Source organism: Prorops nasuta, unplaced genomic scaffold, assembly GCF_024137725.1.
Source record: "Prorops nasuta isolate Cenicafe-Biocafe unplaced genomic scaffold, Cenicafe_Pnas_1.2 PNAS00104, whole genome shotgun sequence".
NCBI classification, from domain to species: Eukaryota; Metazoa; Arthropoda; class Insecta; order Hymenoptera; family Bethylidae; genus Prorops; species Prorops nasuta.
The window spans coordinates 11,850-33,688 of NW_027116901.1; the positions used below are offsets into that span (position 1 = coordinate 11,850).

At 41.4% G+C, this 21,839-nt stretch overlaps 1 protein-coding gene across 2 annotated transcripts in view; it reads right to left on the reverse strand.

Annotated features, from left to right (window-relative positions):
- Nucleotides 1-212: 212 nt before the first annotated feature.
- The window catches only part of LOC136784940 (trichohyalin-like), a 56,436-nt gene continuing 34,809 nt past the window's right edge, over nt 213-21,839 (reverse strand). For both annotated transcript variants that reach the window (XM_066745905.1, XM_066745904.1), the window contains exons 2-5: nt 17,272-18,025; nt 4,359-4,722; nt 2,750-3,117; nt 213-2,596 (exon numbers count right to left, since the gene is read on the reverse strand). In XM_066745905.1, coding sequence (XP_066602002.1) covers nt 1,638-2,596; nt 2,750-3,117; nt 4,359-4,722; nt 17,272-17,497 — 1,917 coding nt within the window. In that variant the 5' untranslated portion in view covers nt 17,498-18,025 and the 3' untranslated portion in view covers nt 213-1,637. The remainder of the gene's footprint in view (nt 2,597-2,749; nt 3,118-4,358; nt 4,723-17,271; nt 18,026-21,839) is intronic.

Consider the following 21,839-nt stretch of genomic DNA (forward strand, 5'->3'; position numbering starts at 1 on the left):
TCGGCCAGTTCCATACACCATAGAAGGGCTTCCACTATATCGATTGACCTGAATTCTAGAAGGGTACATGTACTTGAAGGCCTGCAATTTCGTACCGTTCGTGATCACGCGATCCTATAATTATGAAAGAACACTTACAAAGACTGATGTACTTTAAACTCAACTTTGTAGCAAAAATCAAGGGTCACTTGGGGTTGGAGAACAGCTATATATTTTTCATAAATTTCCTTTATTGTACTCCATCTTCTCTCGTACAACAAGCGTTACAATTATTGTGAATCCAAAATTTTCGGTCCCTATTAACGTGCAAAAATACATTTCCAGCTTAAAAGGAAAAGAAACTTAAAAATTCATTGAAATTGCATTGGTAAAGGGCCCCTAAAGATTCATCCTGTTATTCCCTCATCCAAGTAATTTTTTTACAAAAAATCCATATAAAAAAGTAGGAGAAGGGCGCAATAATGCTTTCCAATAAATACCACGCTGATAAAAATGGCACATCCTTTCAGCAAGAGCCATGCTATACAGTTCTGAGGTTATTCGACATAATCCATGAATTGTCCGTTACCAACTAATAATTTGTTAAAAATACTATAAATACTTTTTCGTTAGTATTCTTTCAGGCTTCAATTGATCAAATATATGTAGCGTTTCATAGTATCAAACAAAGATTCAACATATTTGCTGAAAAATGCAAGGGAATACAGAAAGAAGATTTCTTCTCGACTGTTATTCGTAAAATAAAATTACAAACATTCTTTTCGTTATAAGAATGAAAAAGTTCCACAAAGTTTAATTTGTGCTTAAAGGAACCTTTGACTTAGCATTACTCGCAATCCTTTCCCATTAAATAACGTTTCTGGCAAAGTATTGCACTCTTTGAATTCTTTTACACATCGATATTAATTTTACGAAGAAAATTTATTGGTCGATATACTAGAATTTCCATAATAATTAGCCATGATGCGTATAAGGACAAATAGGCGGGTTCGTTTCATCGAACATATATTTACAAGACTTTGTCCTAAACAACTTAATCGAGCTTACACGATTTTCACCAGTCCATAATTTTCATAAACTCACGGATTAATACGCCCAATAGTTTTAACCTATTAAAGACTGCTGTGTATACTACACTAACATTTACATAAAAAGGCAACAGCCTTGATGAGTTTATCCAGTAAGTACACATTCCCAAACGAACAAAATGTGCCTGACTTAGGGGGAGAGGGGGGTGGATGCACTCACGATTACCGTGCATACCGATCAATATATAATAACAGGCATATACACTTAATCACCGACTTTCAAGATCCGTAAAATAAAATACATTCTTTCAGAAAAATAAAACAAGAAGCACTATACACATTCATACAATACAGCACATATTGCTTAGTTTACCGCCGACTCCTGAGAATCGGCAAATAGACGTTCGCAACAATACAATTATCGATAAGATCCCATTATCTTAGGGGTTCTATGAATGATCTAATTACATCCTCGTGCTAGGATTGATTCAATACCGTGTATTATTATATAGTACTAAATAAGATTTACTCTCTTCCATGTCTACCAACCAATGTAGCACGCATAAAAAAAAAGGACTATTTTTCTCTCAAGTACAAGCTAAAAAGGACTTAGACAATAACACCGTGCTGTGCGAGAAGCTGTTTTCGCTGATGAAGACTCGGTGATTCCCCATCAATTTCGTCAAGTCGTGTCCCTTCGAAGGACTTTGAAGTTTTCAGAGTACTCAGAGCTTTCCGACAGTTGTTCGTAGTCATGTCGAGAGATTTGGAACTCCGGAGAGAAGCATTCGCCAGCTTCCTGATGGTCTCTGAGATTGGACATTTGATGAAGTCAGCTCTCTCTCGCTCTCTCTCTTTGATCCTTTGATTATCATCCACCGCTAGCAGAGGATCCTTCGATTCATCCTTGGTGTCTCTCTGACGATTCTCCACGCCCTCTTTGGAATCTTCCTTCGACGTTTGAAATCGCTTTACCTCGGACTCGGCTATCTTATTGCCTCTCAGGACATCAAGTTTCTCTTTCTGTTCCTGAAATTTCGTTTGCGGCTGCGGCCGCTGCGAATCGTCTTCCTTCCTATCATCCTGACCGAGCAATGATTTTGGCGGAGCCTCCACGTAACCACTCTCGTCGCTGTCAGCTTCCTCGTCCAGCGAATCAAGCGTTAGGAAGGAGGTTTCGTCATTTTGCAACAAGTCGTGGCTCACTCTACTCGGATATTTCTCGATCATTCGCCTCTCTCTCTCCTGCGAGTCATCCATCCTCCGCAAAACTTCACCCCTGGGCCTGTAGTCCACCACTTCGTCGAAATCCTCCACGTCCTCGAAATCGAACAAATGCGAGCCCCCATCCTCGATCTCCTCCTCCTCCTCCTCCATAGATTCTTCCTCCTCGCTTCTCGAGGAGAACCTATTTCTGCTGATGATGGTTGATCGTCGGTGAAATCGAGGACTTCCGGCGCAAGTCATGAAGTTTGGAGAACCCTCCGAATTACGACGAGGTCCTTGTACCGAGCCCAAAATGTCGTCGGAGAATAAAACTCTTCTGCGTGCTCGTTGCTCCGATTCCCCTGGAAACCATTTTATCCATCAGTTGTATATATTTGTTAATTTTGAAACACGCATAAACTGTTTCACTCTCTTATTCAACGTACATAAACATTGAGGAGAAGACAAAAATTCATAGAGCAGAGGAAGGATGGAAATAACGAATGAAAATTTACCTGGTACGTGATGATCTTCTGGTCCCAAAGCCCTCTCTTCGCTAGTCGCTGTGCTCGCAGTTTCGCAACCGCTGGAAATGCTTCCATTTTCATCGGAGGACTCGCGATTTAATGCATCGAGAAGTCGGGCCAATCGCCAAGTATCCTGATCGTGCCAGCTTCGCGCTACGCTTTCCAACGATCTCAATTCCTCGAGAAGCCGTTGCTGTTCAATCTCTTCGGCAACCGCATCTTCCTCTATCGCCGATAGTTTCGGTGCACTTTTGGATCTCTCCAGTGGTGGCCGGTAATTCTGCCCACCGGTGCTCAGCAGTAGTTTTCGTCGAGGTAAGGAAGGATTTTCGTATAATGCATTTGCCAAAGACAATCTGAAATAAACGAGAAAAATTTATATAATCGAGTCACACGATGTATACCAATGCGCATCTTCTTATTATACATATAAAGTTTTACGGTATAACATTTAAGTATTAGAACTCGCGACTGTAAACACTGCGAATGCATCCTAGCATTGCACTCACTTTCGAGAGAGAGATTGTAAAAGTCCGTGCGTTTCTTTCCGGTATGTCAATAGAAACTCTGACCTGGATGCCTACAGTTATCGACAAGCGCCTCGTCCCGAATCGTGACCGGTCGGTGCGCGCTTGACTCGTACTCGTACTCGTAGTATATACCTACGATCAACGATCGTGCCTGACCCGAATTGTGATGCCAAGGAAAAGGTTACGACCTCGCAAGTGCGACTGCCTATGATCATGAATTTCTCATTGCCGTATCGGCATCCGCAGACATTGACTTACCTAATAAATCCGAGCCACGTGCTCCCAACTCACTTATCGCTCGCTAATTAATCGCTTTATCAGACCGCTAATGAAGCCTACCAATAATATTTTCTTCGCACACTATACAAAACGCAACAGTTACACGCGAAGAGATACTAATGAATTTTAATAGCAACATTTTTAACTTCTAAAAATAATACCGAATGACATGTGCAGCAGCCAGTTCTCGCTGAGTGACTTAATAGAGATAATCAGGAACAATTATCGTTGATTTCATCGAATCTTTGCACTTATATAATGCAAGTATTTCAAGCTCACGATTATGTGGTTTCCAATAATTACCACCTGTCTACAGAGAGATACGTATTTTTTTCTCGCGCGATACAATATTAATGATCAAGTGTGTAATCGCTAAAAATGAATAATTACAATGTTGGTTGGATAACAAACAGCTTTGGAACAAAGTTGCTAAAAGTCCACGTGCGAGTTTGATGCGCTGTGCTGAGTGCAGGTTACTAAAGCTTTTAGGAAAACTTGTTGAACTTTGTTCGATGGCAAACTCGAACTCTCTATTAGTTATACGCATGCATTTTGTATAAAAGCTTCGCTCCCTAGACCAACCTGAACATTAGCTAAAAATTTTAAATTTCCAGGGGCTGTGTTTATACGAATATATTGTATGAGAAGAATGAAAAGCGAGTCAAGAAATTATAATTAAAAGTAAAGGAGGAGTTGAAAGGGTCGCAAAAGATTCGCATAACGTACGAGCCTGCCTTTTAAGAGTATTTTTCCCCCTTTTTTAATTAAGGTAGAGTGGCAAAAATTACCTGGCATTTTGTCTGGACACTTTGTCTCTCCTGAATTCGAGCAGAGCTTGCTGAAGTCTTGTATTTAGAGTGGACGCCAGCCTCCTGGCGGTGGACTCTTTGTTGCAAAGTGCAGCGTGGCAACGGAGTTCGGGCCTGAGCCTGCGGCCCTCGTGCCTGTAAACCCAGACAAAGAGCCGAGGGTGCGAAGCAGGGGCTGTGCAATAAGTCACTCTGTGAGCCCAGTATTCCGTCAAGCCGTGGTCCTTCGTTGTTGCCGTTAAACCGCCATTCGTTACCGTCAATCGCATTGTTACATCCGGTCTGCTGCTACCGACGTAGTTCCGCCACAACGTCGAGACTGGCTTCTCTACGCAACCTTCGCCTGAAAATCCAATAATTATTCAAACTAATCAATTTATAAGAGCAAGCAAGTTATGAACTTATCGTGAAGAGTGCGAGAGAGGGAGGGGAGGAGAGGAGCAGAGCGAAAGTCAATATAATTTGAAATAATTTATTGATTTTGACGCCTTGTACATGTGTACCAGTAGGTACTCGACGAAACAGGTGTGTTTATCGTTTACAGGTGCGCTCGGGCTTCGGCTAAGCTTTCCAATAGATTTTTACTGGTTCTTGGAGAGTGTATTCAAGGTGCGCACATCTTGACCTTCGATACAGTTCGATTGGCCGTTCCATGCTCGGATCGGATTACCAATTTAGCGATACAGGAAACGTATAGGTTAGGTACAGTTACGTAGAGCTGGAAAGCACGGCTGCATGCTGGCTTGGCAAGAGGCAAGAGACTCGAACAGTCTCGCTCGAGGAGGAGACAGGCAGGTGAAAGAGGGAAAGAAGAGATGGCGCTCTCGAGCAACGGGTAGATCGGTAAGTAGAGAGTGGGAGAAAGGGGAAAACATATCGGGGACTATCGGGGTAATCGGAGAGCGTCGAAGAGAGAGAGAGAGAGAGAGAGAGCGGAGAAGACTCTGGCGCATGCTGGAACCTGGAGCCGCTGGCTGGCTGGAGGCTCAGGAGGCTTCCACGCAAACAACCAACGAACGTCCCAACAAAATGCCAGACGGCACGCGATCAAGATACTTTGGTTCGTGTCAATCGGCAAAAAAGAAAAACGGAAGAAGGTTTCTACGACTGAGACACTCGTGTACTTGGAAAACCAGTCGAAAGACTCGTCGTCTGTTTTTACCGGTGTTTTTACTCGCTAGTCGTTTTTATCCGTAATAATCCGCTTTTATGTTAGCTACGCGGATCATCCCTGCAGGGGACAAACCTTGCTCACCAGCGGAAATATTTTCCCCGATGAAAAATCAGCCAGGAAAACGATATTGATCTACTCTTGTACCGAGTTTTACCGAGCTAGAGCTGACGACTGTCAACAACCAGGAGCATCTCCGAGACCATCGAACGTTGATTGGCTGAAATTGCAGAAAAAGACACGTAAGAAAAGCAAAACGACTGAAATATACTCATGGATTATATATACGATACGAGAGCAACACGCGTTTACGCGTTGCATAACTGATAAGACTCGAGCGATGTGTCTTTTTTTCAACTCTGCGGATATTCCAGCTCGTTCTACATAGACTCGCTTATATTTTCCAGGACTCTTTCCGCCATGTTAGATAAAAGTAATAACGTGCTTTCAGTTTTGCATAAGCGCGCGGTGTCCGAGTAAACCCGAGTCTTGATATTTCTTCGGCATTTCTATAAAAAAATAGATCCGGTATGCGTCTTTCATGGAAGTGTCTCGATTGAACTGGAGAGCTCGGTCGCCCACGCGGGTGCCTAGCTGAATTTTGGCCAGGCCATCGAGACCATGAAGCGTTGCTAAGTGGTGGAAACCAGTCATGCCAGAATTGCCGCTTTTTTCGTTTGTAAGCTGCGTATACTGACTAGAACATTTTCTCCAACACACACACACGCGCACAGCTTTGTCCCTACATGAAAAGAATAATGCTTCGCACAAAAACGTTACAAATTTTTACGTAAGGTGCATATGTTCCTGTAATTAAGTGCGTGTAAAATTGCTCTGTATAGTCGATACGCAACTTTCAAGTATCAGTTGTGCCACGTGCATTTTTGACATATATATATATATATATATATATATGTATCCCTTCGAGTTGGTTTTCCAGCTTGAGAAAAGTGACAATTCTGGCAAGATTCCTTGCAAGGATTCCTATACTGCTTGCAGCGCCACACAGTGTGAGAAAATTGTGTTCGACGAGGATGAAGCGGGCGCTGACTGACTATCCATCGGCGATCGTAAAGCGTTTAATACCGGAAGCAAGCGAGGAAAAAGGCAAAAAACGACCTAACAGACTGGAAATAAGGCAAACGTTAACATTCCAACGATGAAAGTCTAATTGTCGGGAATATTAAGCCTGAATAAGCTCTCATTCTTCTTTAGCTTGGGTCTTTTTGCGAATGATGCAACCACTGTACAGCTATTTTAAGCTTCCCGTTGGATTATCCGTTTGAAAAATCGATCGGTCATTCAATTTGCAAGAATTCGATAGCGATCTAAGCTCGAAGGTCGATTCGCGCGTATCAGCGGCCGATAAATCACTGTTCTCACGTGTCTCGGATGAATCCGGACCCTTGAATATAATTTTGTCCTTTTATCGCTGGCGAACGGCCGTACACTCCGATAATTGTCCAACGTCACTACTACGGCAATTAATGTTTTTGTTTATTCGCGCAAGTTAATGAAGCTATAGGCTCCTAACGATGCATTGAATTGCAGTCATATGGCCAATGTTGCAGACGGTGCGTAACAAAAGCCATTTATAGCATTATATATTACCTTATTCCAAACGTACATCAAAAGAACATGTATCCATAAACTGCTGTTACACAATAGTACAGAAATAGATATATAGTCTTTAATCGAGGAACGCTGCAGTCTTTGCATAATTACCTCGAGAAATGCACAGGTTCGATATTGCTTATTTTGGTAATAAATTCGAGGGATGCAATGAAAATACGCTATATCGCGGCGTGTGTGCAAAGGAAAGCTTTCCTTGGAACCATTCCAGTTGGCTCTTCAAAAGCGGAAGCTGAATCAGCCAAGTCGATTATGCGTCTCGCGGTCAATAGAGTAGCAATGACCGTCGTATAAATCAGCTTCCAGCACTCGCCAAACTATTTCTTATCGTCAACACAAACAACACAGTCTATTCGCATAAACAAATAATCAAAAAAGAGAATAAATCAAGCGCGGACAAGAACGCGATGTGTATAGATTTTTGCCAGTGTGTACTTTCCTCAGGAACTCGCGGCGAGAGTTTTCCGGAATAGGCCATCGTCTACGTAACTTCCGGGATGAGCTGGGAAAAGTGCGTGGTACATCGCGACGAGCGAACGTGACAAACGAAACTCGTATATATGTATATATGGCACGGTATGTACAGGCATATTATACGCGGTATAAGTGTGTATTGGTGTAAGAGAAAGAAGAGGGCAGTGTTCAGCGTTCAGCGCTGAATTATCGCTGCAGCGTTGAAGACGAGCGAATCGGAAACGGCCCAGCCGGAACGACGCGGAACAGGAAGTGGCCGAGAGACTCGTCGGCATAACCAATTCCTTCTTCTCTCGCCGAGGATTCTCCAGGCAACCGACATCAACCGCTAGCCCGGAACACTACCTTCGAAATTAGCCAATTAAAGGCAATGCAGCTGATTTTTATCCTCGGCGCATTCTCCACTCATCCTACGAAACTCCCTTCAATAGTGGAGATTTGCAAACACTCGGCGGAGGAAAGCATCGAGCGGGCGCGTTCGAGCTAGTTGCTTTAATCCCCCCTCCCCCCCCCCCCCTCCCGCTCGACGTATTTATCCGCATTTTCCTCTTCCACCACTGCACCACACAATACACACACGTATATATATATATACGTACGTATATGGCTGGCAGAAAATTCGGAACAATAGGATTTTATTTGGAAGCAAAAAATGATCGGCTTTAAGATCGGGAGAAAAGGTTACTCAGCGATCGACCTTGCGCACGTGTGCGGGCGATCGCGGAAGGGAAGCATCACCGTGAATATTATGCAAATGCCTTCCAGGAACTTTGCTAACAGATGCTTCGGGTATATATATATGTTTAGGGGCACGTACGGTAGATTTGTTAATATGCTCGTTTCATTACTCGTTGCTATATAATTGATAGGCATTAAGATGTTAAATTTACCCATGAACTTGGGCTTAGGGGCTCTCGCTCTATAGCGGTTTGCTTTAACCGGTACTATATATTGCCTTCGGCGTTAGGCAAATCCCTGGACCACAGATCCCGAAGAATCTCATTTTCTCACTACATACATAGTCATTCCCATTGATAGCTTCCTGTAAAATTTCAAGATTTATTACGACTTTGCCCGCTTTGATTTATTTTCTTTATCTATTCGATAATCGAACTTTGTCGCATTTTTCATGCATTTTGAAGTCTCTTTTTTCATTCGATACACGATGGATGTGCAAGCGATCATACTTCCTACATTTACTATCGCGTTTTTCTTAGAATTCTTTTATATCAAAGTTTTATCTATCGCTTATTGGCGATCGCGAATGTAATCTGAAAATATTTATTGCATCGGATGCAAACTTTTCCGCGCCAAATCTGTATTTTTCACTTAAAAACACTCAACGTTTGAAAAACTGAGAAGCGATAAGCTTTGTTGTTACCAACAGATGAAATGCACAATCTGCCGGTGGTTTCCGGTCTACGCCTATTTCGCAAGGATCGTATCGCGGTTTTCACATTTCTTTTATAGTAAATATATATGAGCCACGTACGCCACACGTTATATCAATAAAGCTATACGCATTAAGCAAAAGGAAAGTAAATACTGCGCGTTAGCGTTGGAATTATTAGATTATGCATCTTTGATTATGCGAATAAAATGTATATGCTTGAACGGGAGAACAGTTGTGCGTCTGAATCATTTATTGTTTCAGATCATCGGTCAATTAAGATTTTATGCCGAAGATATCGCAACAACTATAATCCTGCTTTAAGCTTTGCTACTATATGTCACTGAACATGCCAGATGCCACAACTGTAAAATTAATTACGCCGGATTAATCTCATTATCGAAACATTGTCGAAATATTTTATCGCTGAGAACTCTGATAAGAAATATTTCATTCCCGCTACTATACTTTATTATAGTATTTGTTAAGATAAAAACAAGTGTTTATAAATCTCTAGTTTTATAGTGGAGCTTGTCCATATTTTACTAGTGAAATCTGGTTTGTTGGAAAAATGTCCAAGAGGCAATGCGACGTTGAAATATGCCAGACGAATCTGGAGCTGTCGAAAATAAATGTCATCCATGATAATAAGTTGGAAAAATGAATTATGCGCGTCTTACGCGCCTTTCCTGCATTAGAAATAAGTTTACAGCGCAATTAGGGCGATGTACTCGCTATTAGAATATACTTTTAATTGTTCTCACGGCGCAGCTTAGCCGTTCATTAAATCGAAATTGATTGCTCGTAAAACGCTGCAGGTACATTATCACGAAAGGAAATTTACAATTCAGGAGTAATTACTTTCGTGAAGATTCTAATCAAACTCGGAGAAATTCTTGATGACTTCCTCTCTCTTTATAACAGCGAATCGATTAACTTCTTCAGAAAGATGTTATAATAAAATTAATCACTCTTTGTTTCAAGATCATCACGCCTGCCAGTAATATTATTCCCCCTTTCGTACAGTTTCAAGCGTATATAAAAACACAATATTTTTCAGTGCCACATGTATATAGGTTTGCAATAAAATTTTATTAGAAAGATAAGTTTGTTATTCCATAACCACGGCGTTAATTGTTACAAGAGATAAGATAAATTAAATATAAAAATGACCAAATGTCTATTAACCGACAAGAACAGGATGGCTATATCCAATTATACTTGGAAGATAAAAATAAATGGTTTAAATTTTAAATAATCCATGCTATCGTTCGGATCATATATTTTGTACTAAAATGATACGTCATTTGAGATAGCTCATAAATGTTTAATCCGATCGCTATTTTTAGACATTACTTTTATCTAGTTTAAAAATAAAATTTCAAGGCGTCGAAGGAGGACGAGAGAGGAGGAGGGGGAGGGGCATATATATTAAACAAGCATCAATCGAATTTCTAAGAAAGATGCTTTTTAACGTTTAAATGTTAACTCGACAATAATAAAATGCTGGAATTCTATAGCTGTACAATCAGTACGGTAAAAAGATTAGCCAACAGCAATGAGACCATTAAATAAGAACCTACATATGTCAATATGTAAATTACAAGCGAGTGCTTGCTTAAGCTCAATTGGCACTAAAAAGATTTACAAATAAGTACTGTGCGCGCATCATTGGACTCAATTTATCAATACATATTGGCCTATTTGCACAAGAGCGTCGATTCTCGATATATTTAAAAGTGATTTCCTTCTTATCATGTACGAATGAATTAATTAACGAGCACAATGCAATATTTTCCATGTGTACGTGTATATTAAGAGGCTGCCAGTAGCTACCATAAATTGATCTTTTTTTCCGTAAATTCAAATTAGCTTTAGTCCCTGAGAATCGTATACGCGGGAGGGAAGAAAGCAATGCGAAGGCCAACAGGAACGAGTTCGGATAAAACTGGAAACTGATGCGCGAATTCGGCGAAGCCAGTTGGAGAATTCTCTCTCCTCGGCATCCTATATTTATTATTCTTCCCGCTGGACTGAAGCCTCTCTCTCTCTCTCTCTCTCTCTCTCTCTCTCTCTCTCTCTCTCTCTCTCTCTCTATCTATCTATCTATCTATATGTATGCCTCACCGTCTACACTGTCTACTGCAGACTGGTACAGCTCCCCCGATATCTCAATTCTTGGCATTAAAAAACCAGGATCAAACTATACGTGGATTATATATGTTATAGAACACGAAACGATGACCTTGACTCTCGAGACAGGTCCTCTGACTTTTTATAATGCGTTCGAATGCGATTGAATATAGAAGGCATGGAAAATATAGGGATCCGGACGCAACGGATTTATTTCGTTGATTTATAGTATCTTCGAAACGTGAAGATGCTGCAGGTTAATAAACGAGGGACACCGTTTAAATGTTGAAGGAAGGCTTTCGGGACTTTAATCCGTCCTTTTAAACGATTATTTTTTTTTCTCATTTACTCCTCTTGGTACCTAACTGTTACGTGGGAAAATCGTGGTTAACGGTGCGGGGCTTTTGCGCGACCCAACGCGGAGAAGAGAAAAGAGATAGAGAGATAAAAATGGATATTGCGCGACCTTCCAGGATTAGATGAAAATGGCTCGTGATTCGGGATCGGTAGTTAAAATATACAGGATTAATTAATCGCTGCGAAATACTATAGCGATCCCGAATAAACGTACCGTAATAATGGCGCGTTCCTGATGATTAAGGCCGACCCAGTGCGAAGCGAAGGTATGCAGAGAAAGTAGGGGTGCCCCCTTCTCATACGCCTATGTCCGGTCATTGCACCGTATAATTCTCCCCCCTCCACTTGTCTTTTTTCACTTGGCGCAACCTTACCGGGACACCGCAAACTCCCGTGTCGAAATTTCGTGTACACGTTTTCAGGCGAAACCATCGTCTTCTACGCTTTGAATACCTTCGCTTTCTTCTACTTTTAACCTAGCCAATAGCACCGCGACAGAAATGACCAATTTCTATTTAAAGACTCTCCATTGATCTCTCGCAACTCTTTTCAATTCGCAAGGTCATTTCGGAAGAAAAGATTATGAGCGAAAATAATCGTACGTGTGATAAAGTTGATCCTTGATTTAATCGCTCTGCTAATAGTTTTCTATTATTTTAGGTGATGGGTATAGTTTTATAGGGATCAAGCACTAATTCAGTGCGATTGATATTTAACCTCGCGGTAGATGCAGGCGCAGTAGCAGATTATTAATTGGAATGAAAGCGTTAGAGTTAAGTTTTGACGGTACCGCTTAAACGAAGCTTATCTTGATCAGGATGTACCGTAAGAAGAAATTTTTAGAGAGATAAAATTCAGTATTGAAAGTTCATTCTCGTGACCTTAAATAGAAAGCGTCTTAGCTGGTGTACGCTCTTACGTAAGAGCGATTTTCAATAATAAACCGTGAAGGTAAGGTGAACCGTATTATAATGGCAAGTGTACAACGTTTGTACGAGAATCTCTGGCAATTTTCACCTCTGCGTCGGTAATACACAAACTGGCCTACTTTTGAAAAAGAGCAAATGATTATTCAAGAGGAAAAATAAAATATTTCAAGAGAGTAAACAGTTGGAGAATCAATAGATTGTGTTGATAGAGAGAACTCGTCTATATCCACGAGACTTTGTAGGGAGGAATACGCAGAGGACGAAGTATCTGTGCAAGAGGCTTCGATTAACGGCTCTAATTACTGTTTGTCCCTTTAGTTAATTACAGTCGATGTACACAAAAGCTGGACGGCGATTAAGAGCCGATGCCACCGCGCGTTTTCACCGTCTCCTCTTCGACAGCCAATGATAAATTGCGAGGCACAAGTGGCTGTCATTAACTCGATGCCGGCGTGACGCCATCTATACTAATGTTTGCATATCGCTCACTCCCTCTGACAAAGTAAGCTTGTACCTCGGAAGATAAAGTGCGTGGATGCATAAAAGTGGAATCGAGTTTTTGTTCGCTCCCAATCCTTTTTCTCCTCGACGCGACGACCGTGCAAACAAAACCAAAGGCATTTCCCAGCCATTATACCCATCTCCCGAGACAATCAGGAATCCGACAAAAACCCACTAATGATTTGTAAAAAGATGAAAAATATTTTTACCACTCGCTAAAATGCGTTAAAATCCGTTAGGGGGAAAAAAGCTCTAAATGCAAAACAGGTTATTTCTTTCGGCGATCGATCGGTACGGACGCAGTAAAGTTCTCGAGTGAGAAGCATGGAGAATGGCTGCGCTAGAGGAGAAATAAAAAGGTGTTATTGTTTTGTCTTCTCCAACTCCGTGCCGTGATATGTTGATTTCTCGGGGCAATAAAATGGATAAAGCTAAAGGAATCTAGGATAAGTCGAGTTTTACGAGCTTAGCGGTTTGAGATGGCCGTCTTCTGGCAGTTGATTGTTTACGTGGCAGTGGAGAGAGATTGGTCGCGGAGAGAGAGGGAATAAGAAAATAAGGTTGGTGGATTGAGAGAAGTGAAGCGAAGTGAGGCGAAGCCAAGTGGAGTGGAGCAGAAGTGAAGAAGCGAGTGGCGAGAGCGAGATCTGCGTGGTGCGCTATCTGCCGAGTGATAAATTAAGCGCGAGTGAGGTTAGAACGCTCGTAAAGCGCAGTCAATGGCGATCTGCGTGTCGAACGTGTATCGGTGCCTGCTGAGTGCACGTAATACGCATCAGAATTGCAGTTACGCGTGTATAAACGTATATTTATATATGTAAAGCCTACGAGGCTGAAAATCCCAGAGAGCCAGGACCTTCAACCCAACCACCACCCCAACTACGTTTTCCAAGCATCGCCGTATTTCAGTGGTCTATTGCTCACAGCTCAGTTTTACTCGCTCGTAACTGTAATTAGCGTCTCGCGAGAGCCAAGTGCCTCCAATAAAGTCGGTAAAATCAACTGGAACATTCACGATAGCAATAAAATCCTCGCCAATTGCTGCAAAAATTGCGCTACAAACAAATTTATTCTTCGCCCATACTCGTAACATTAGCAAGGCGATTGTCATTGTACCTCGTATTCGTGAAACTTTCCATAAATAAAACATTTGCCAATTTCGTCAATAGAGGGCTCATCCTGCACAGGGTGTCGCTTAAGGTGGTTCTTGTCTATTTGCATTTCCTGCAAATAGTTATCAACAAAATATATGTTGTTCTCCGAAATTCAAAGGATATGATGCATTTTTTTCGACCTAGCTTGTCAAAGAAAATCTAAGGAAAAAATGACTTGAAAAGTCTGATTTTAACATCCCATACAGCACCAAGTGACTTAAAAACATCTTTTAAATGTATTTTAGTCAATTGGATGACTAAAAGATATGTCTATAAGAGAACTTTTAGATAAATATGCTCTATGTGTTGCTCTTTACAGAAGACGAGACGCAATTCCTATTTATAATATTCAAAAAGCATCTCACAATGACTTTAGATTAAACAAAAAACCAATTTATTAATGTATGATTTTCGTACTTTTAAATGGCATAAAGAAAATTGTGGATTAGCGAACCGAATATAAAGATATTAATTGTGTGTGAAAAGTAAGAAAAGGAAGTTCTTGCAGTGGATTCAGACTGTACTAGTCAGACATAATTTATAGTTTCGAATTAGACTAGCTTCTGCTTAATAATTGGAAAATTATTGTTAAATTATCAAATAATAATTCAAACAGAATCAAAAAGAATATATTTCACTTTTATACTTGAGGTTAAAATATTTTTTGGCCAGCACGGTCCAAATCCATCGCAAGAACTATTTTAAACGCTCCAAAATAGGGACATACAAAAACGTTCGTTTATCTCCGTAACTATTTTCTTTACCATCTTTTTAAAAATCCCTCTCTAAAATTTACATCCCGAAATATTTCATGTGACGCGACGTTAGAAAATTTTAACCAATATATACAATATCGACCATGATAATAATATGTATAATATGTTGTAGATAGCCTTGTATTTGCTAGTTGAGTCGAAAGAATCATGCGAAGAGCGATAATGTGCCGTAACGGTTATCATCGTAAGAATTGATGTCGCGTACATATTTACCGCGTAATAGCAGTAATCGCGCCGATACATTCCTTCGCTTTGACGCTGTCTGCTCGCGTCCTGAATGGCCAATCGCGACGAGCGGTTTCTTTTTACCAGCAACGGCACCAACAGCACCAACGAGAGAAAAGTCGAGATGTGACCAGGCGCGCAATATTTCAGGAACAAACCTGAAACTACTCGTTGTCGAAGCGTTAACCGATAAATTCGTCGCCATATAAATCCTATAATAGTTAACGAGCTTGTTACGATTAAAGTACACTGTAAGTATATACGGAGGGATGTGAGTTAAAACAAAAATATTATGATTTTCAGGTCGTCATACCGAGAGAGTTTTAGCTTGTTTCGGTAGAATACGAGCTTCCTTCTGCGAACGCGGACGATATAAAACGCGTTGACTTTACTTTATGACCTTTTTCTAAGGATTGTGTGTAGTACGTGACTCCTAACAATAATAATGATAACAAATTAATAACGAAAACAATGCGAATCGCCTGGCGTTCCATAAACTTACGTGACAGATTACACAAAGCTTCGTAGAACTCGACATAATAGAGTAAGTATGGATCACCAAACGAGTAAATATATTTGAGTAAAACTTTGAACTTGACGTGCACGTTGAAAAATAAATAGAAGATTCAATAATAACGTTTACGTAAAAAAAATCTACTTAAGTGCGGAGAATAGATAAGAAAAAAGATTTACGTAATTCGCTTGACAGTCGTAAGAAAGATTAGGTTCTCCTCGAATGTCCCTTGTTAGATATAGTCTGAACAATAACGAGCAACGCTAATCTTTCGTGCTCTTTGTCCGTTGCATATTTCAATGGCAAAACTTTTTAGGAGGCTTCGTTCAGGAAGGTAATTGCACGTTGCATGAAAAATAAACAAGAGGTGGAAGTATAGATGGAACAAGAAACTATTCCATTATAATAAGTCATTCGGTCTAGAATGTTTTCTTTTTTTTTTGTCAGATTCCACGCTGTTATTTAAATGTTAGTCCAAGTCGTCAGGAGACGTGACAGACGTCATGAAATTGCAGAGCTCATTAGGAATATCACCGGACCGACAAATATACTTGTTAAATTTATTAGATAATTACAACGCGGATGCCACTGATTAGCATGATCCGTGTAAATGTCAACGATCGATGCAGAAGGTATGGAAATAGCGTAGGATTAATATTGGTGAGAGGAGAAGCACGGATATGCAGCAGCCATATAAGAACCGAGGCAAAGTCAACAAATGCGTAAACAAGTCATTTTGTATATTGAAAAGTGCAGAGTTGCATTGGCAAAGCGTGCAGCGACCGAACCGAAGGATGCATCGCGGTTACATAAAGCTGCGCGTAAATTGCGTATGGCTTTAATGTTACCGCTGCCAGTTATTAGGATATGAAGCAACAAAACAATCCTAATAGTTCAGTAACAACATGCAGGAGCTCGGTATGAAATATTTAAATACAAAGTAAAGAAAAGACCTTCCCCCTACCGATATATATATATAGCCAATATATCAGCCTGTACAAATACACATAGATATATATGCTATACTCCGAGCTATTTCCCCAAGAGTCCGTCACCGCAAAACGGCAATCCAAAGCTCTCCGAGGCTTGGCGAGCTACTGCGATTTGTGCAGCGAAACACGCATAGAAAAAACCCACGCTAAGATGAACCGACGCGACTGCAGTACGCAATCCTTTCGCAAAGAGTATCCAAAGGAAAGAAAGCGATTGAGGCCAATCGCGTCTGATGTGGGTTTTTATCGAGAATCCTTCCTTCTATCGCCATTAATCGAAGCTTTGAAAACGACAGAAACCTCTCTCTCTCTCTCTCTCTCTCTCTCTCTCTCTCTCTCTCTCTCTATCGGATGTACAATTGAGTAGCGAATCTAAATATAGGAGGTCTGATAAAAAAAAACAAGACCGAGATAAAAGCGAGACGATCGAGAGCGGATAATATTGGATAATTTGCAGCTGGAAAATGATAAAGCGGGGCTAAAAAGACGTGGAAGAAGAGCGGTTGGATTGGGGGATGGGTGGAAACTTGGCCTTTCGTGCGGAGATTATCGAGGAAAAAGAGGGAAAAAAGAGGCGGTGCGGCTGTTTGGAAAATAAAAATGTGCATGTGCGTGAGGATGAAGCGGTTTGTATATAGGCTCACCTTTGGCCCATCCGGTGAGTACGTTGCCAAGGTAGGCGACCTTGTAACAAGGATCGTACTCGGTGATCGAGGCGTTTCCTCTGTGCCGTCTCCAGAGCCTGCCCAATCCTCTCTTCAATGACTTGAGCGTCCTCTGGCCGAATTCCTTGCCATTCGCAGGGTTCTCCGAGCCACTTCCGGTTTCCTCCTGCACAGTATCACCGACGACATCTCCCATCGTCTTCATCTTCGCGCACTAGTATCGCCAATTTTCCTCTATCTTTCACTCAAAATTGATTTCTTTCTCAGCTTTTCACTTGGAGAAACTACAGCTTCCGGCCGTGACCCGACGATCCCATTGAGATTTCTAACAATAAATTCACATTCTGGATTTTTTCAACGCTGGGATTGTTGGAGAGCTTCCGCGAAGACTCGCCGCGCTGCGATTGGACAGGGATGAGGAAAATGTGGAGGCGTCGTTGCACGTATAACCTTGGTGGATGTGAGTGAATGAGCCTGATTGAGGTCACGAGCGACCACCACTACGACGACAGGCCAAATTGTGAAACTCGAATAAATCTCGAGGAGACGGACAGCGGACCTTTTGCCTCGCTGCTCCTCTTGCTGCTTTTTCTATCTTCTTTCAAGGTCGATTCACTGCTGCTGTTCTCACGGGCGATCTTGAGTCGACGCTTCCAACCAAATGACAAATCTTTCTTCCGGGATGGAGTTCCCTCGACCTGGCCTCGCTACTGTCACGGCTTCTCCGAGCTTTCTGAAATTAGAAAATAAAACATTCAATCAAATCTTTCTCTCTAACACGGTACACTGCACAGCTTCATCTAGTACGCCATTTATTCCCCATTCTCATTAACACTCGATAAGTGCTCGTTGTTACGTACCACAGATTGCACTCTATACCTATAAGGTTGCAATCCATACCTTATAATAAAGTATTTTGCACATTATTTAGAACGAGTATACTTTATACTTTATCAATTTTAAATAGGAAAATTAATTTATTTTCTGTGAAATGAAAAAGTATATTGACTACTTTATTTTTTCACGATTAACTTTTAGTTTTTTCATATAAATCTTCATTTTTACTTTATTTAACGTTCGAAAAGGTGAAAACCTAACCGTTCCTCCTAACAATTACTGCAATTATGTGCAACAATGCTTGTGGCTCGATAATTTAAATAACGTCTGCAAAAGGTGCCAGCAAAACTGGTCATATATGTTCTAACGATGCGTTCAGCCGTTTAGAACGGGGTGACGATTTTAAGTAACTTGTCTCGTTATTCCGAAACATGGATTCGCCATTCGGGAGTCCGGAAAGTCCCGTTCTCAGATATTAGCGAAAATTGTAAAACAAACAAAAACTAACGATAGCCTCCTAGTGACGCCTAGAGCTAGCGATATAAAAAAGAGGAAAATAAAAAGAAATAATGTAATGTAATATCCCGTTTTGAGAAATACAAATAAATGATTACGTTAGTCATGCACTACTTGCTCGAAGAAGATGTAAGCCAAGGGTTTTTATCCGAGATTATTTACACTATAGCTGCAATGTGGTTGGTTATAACGATAAAGGATTAAAGTGGATTTTTATAGACAATCTTTGATTTTGCATGAATCTGTTTGATCGAGAAATGATAGGATTCGTAAGACCTTTTAACCTAAGGAACAAGCGTAATTATAATTATGCCAGAGTCATAATTTGTCTCTCTTTATTCAAGCGACGGCGGTGTAACAAACAAACTAGTTGATCAACATAAGCCGGCAGGTGGTGGGGAGATTGATTATTTAATTAAGGTTTTATCGCGCTCTAAGCTGCTAATAACGAGACAGAAGCAGCAACGCCGACGCCAGACTACTCGTTCCATGGCGATTGTTTTTGCGGAACAAATTAACGAGTAGAATCGCCAGTCGTTATAGGTGTTGATGCAAAAACTTATTATATGATGAACTAGCAGTATCTACTGGCTGTTGCTACCAATAGAAAAATTCCTATACGCTCTGTGTTATATAGATGCTCTCTTCGAGTATCTTCTTATTACGAAACATTATGCGAAATAGTACCGTTTTTTAAAAACAAAAAAAGAAAAACAACAGACGCTGCTGAAACACGCACGCTTATATATATATATAGAGAGAGGAAGAAAGTAGCTCACTAATTAGCAGTCTTAAAACCAAATTGTAACTCTGATTCAAGTCCAAACAACTCTATAATTATTCGATTAACTAAAGCCTACCGCTAGCCGTTTACCCGTGTCTTTTTAACAGAGCCATCGCAGCCAAGGAATGTCTGTTTTTCTTTTCCTCCTTTAAGATTTAAGCATATCTCGTTATGGTATATCTTTCCGCCACACAGCGGCAATTTAAATGAGAATGTGATTCGTGGAATTTGCGTATCTCCCGGCCCTTCGAGCTCGGTTTGTCTTACGCAACAGGTTTCAGTATCGAGCACGTTGCAAGGGTATATATATATGTATAGGGGAGCAACAAAACCGTAGGTCATCACGTGCGGAGAGTGGCAACTGGCAGCAGAGTACTCGCAGTTCTCGCAGTACTGGCACGGCTTGACGAAGCCAGCAAGGGCCCTCTCGCATTCCTACCTTCGTGATCTCGTAAACGTGACGGGCTTATGGCAACGGGCTGTCGCGACCCAACGTGCGTTCTACGAGAGCCCACGCAATGTGCGCGCACGTTCCCAAACACGCCTGATTCGCGATATAAGTTAATCCGCTTAGAGAGATATGGTCGAAGAAAAATCTTGCCGGCTGCGCCAAAACATTCTTGTAATCGGCGATGAGGCATCGTGCTGCCAAATGCACTGCTCATTATCTACATATATATGCTGCCTATAGCCCAGATCATCGGCCATCGATGCCTCGTAACATTATTTTTGACACGCGGGCGTCCTTGCGTTTTCTAGACGCAGCTCTCCGACTGGGAGATACGATCGCGCACGACCGTATAGGAGAGCAGCGGTGCCTTATCTTGGCCCCGATATTCCCAAGCTTCGTTAATATGCAACATGGCAGAGGTAATAAGTAACAGCTGGCAATAATAATTTTGCGGTGGCGTGCGATTTCCTTGTTATGGTCCGTAGGCTGTTTCGCGTGGCTTTTCAATTAGTTTTGGCCGAGATTCGTTTAAGTAAGAGTTACGCGATGCAACGACGAGTCGAAGTAACTGTTGAAATTCGTTAGTCGAGCCAAGTGGTTTGCGCGGATTGCGCATATACACCGCGTGCACCGCGAAACCAGGAGTGCAAGGATGAGCGCGTAGGAGTAGCAGTTGCCAGATTGAGGCGCGCTTTGCTTTGCTGACTTTTTAGCAGAAAACCATGCAGCCAACGACCACCGGCCACCGGCTTGCAATTCCTTATAGCTATACGCGTTAAGAAGCTGCGCAAATCAGCAAAGTAATCTCTTCGACTATTAGCCACAACGGCAGAAATATCCTCGAGTCCGGCGGACGTGCCGAGGAAGTCCCCTGTACATCGCGTGTTACCAGACTGGAATATCTTCCGAGTTTGTCGTCCACTCGTTTCTCCAAGTTTTTAAACCTTTATAAAGCTATATACAGTTTTTCCTTCGAGCTACACAATTGGAACAAAGGTATATATATATATATATATATATATATAGCAGGTCCGTCAAGCTCGAACAATCGCAGCCAGTGATTTCGCTGCGTGCGTTGCGCAGCGATCGAGAGATTATTGTAAAAATGTTGCAACGACTAAAATATGTGGTAGAGACGGAATGAAATATAATAATCCAAGCTAACGCGATTCGGGAGAGAGAAAGCTTTAATAGTATATTTTGTTGTTCGTTTTCTTGAATATTCTGCAATTTCTCGACGTGGCGTATGTCGCATTATGGATGCTCGCAATTAAGTACTCGTTGATGATAAAAACAAAACTGATTCGTGACGCACGCGAAACTTCCAGTTCCACGCCTAACATTTCCAATTCAATATCCGTCATTGTATATGAAACAGGTGTACGCGTGATCTTTGCGTTCTATCCAACTCGACGAGTTTGTTTACGCGAAATTTCAATCGGTCTCCAATGTACATATATGCAGGAGACTATACGTATATCGATTTTGCACGCACTTGCTTCCTTCACAGCAATTGGCCACACGCGAGAAGGATCATGCTGCGATCCAACACGTGGCGCGCGCGACATATTTCTTCCTCTCTATCGTTTCGTGCCTGCCCTTATACTGTATCACCTTTAATCGTCTTCGCGTTACACCAAGCTTCGAGTGTCGCTACTATAGATAAGCGCACATGGTGAATTCTTCGCTAATTCCAATTGATTCACGCGTCGCTTCGCCCCCCTTCGCATCTATATAACTATATGGTAGTTTGAAACTACTTTTAACGTTGCTTTATTAGTCGGCATAAATAATTTTCCGATGGACTTGGAACTTTGATGAAGCCGTGCTTGAATGATCTCTATTTACGGATGTCGCGAATTAGCGTTGGTCTTGGAAACATTGCAGTTGATGAGTTTACTCTCGAAAACGTGTACGGAAATAGGCGAGTGTTTGGTCGATCGTTGTTGCGCTTTACGC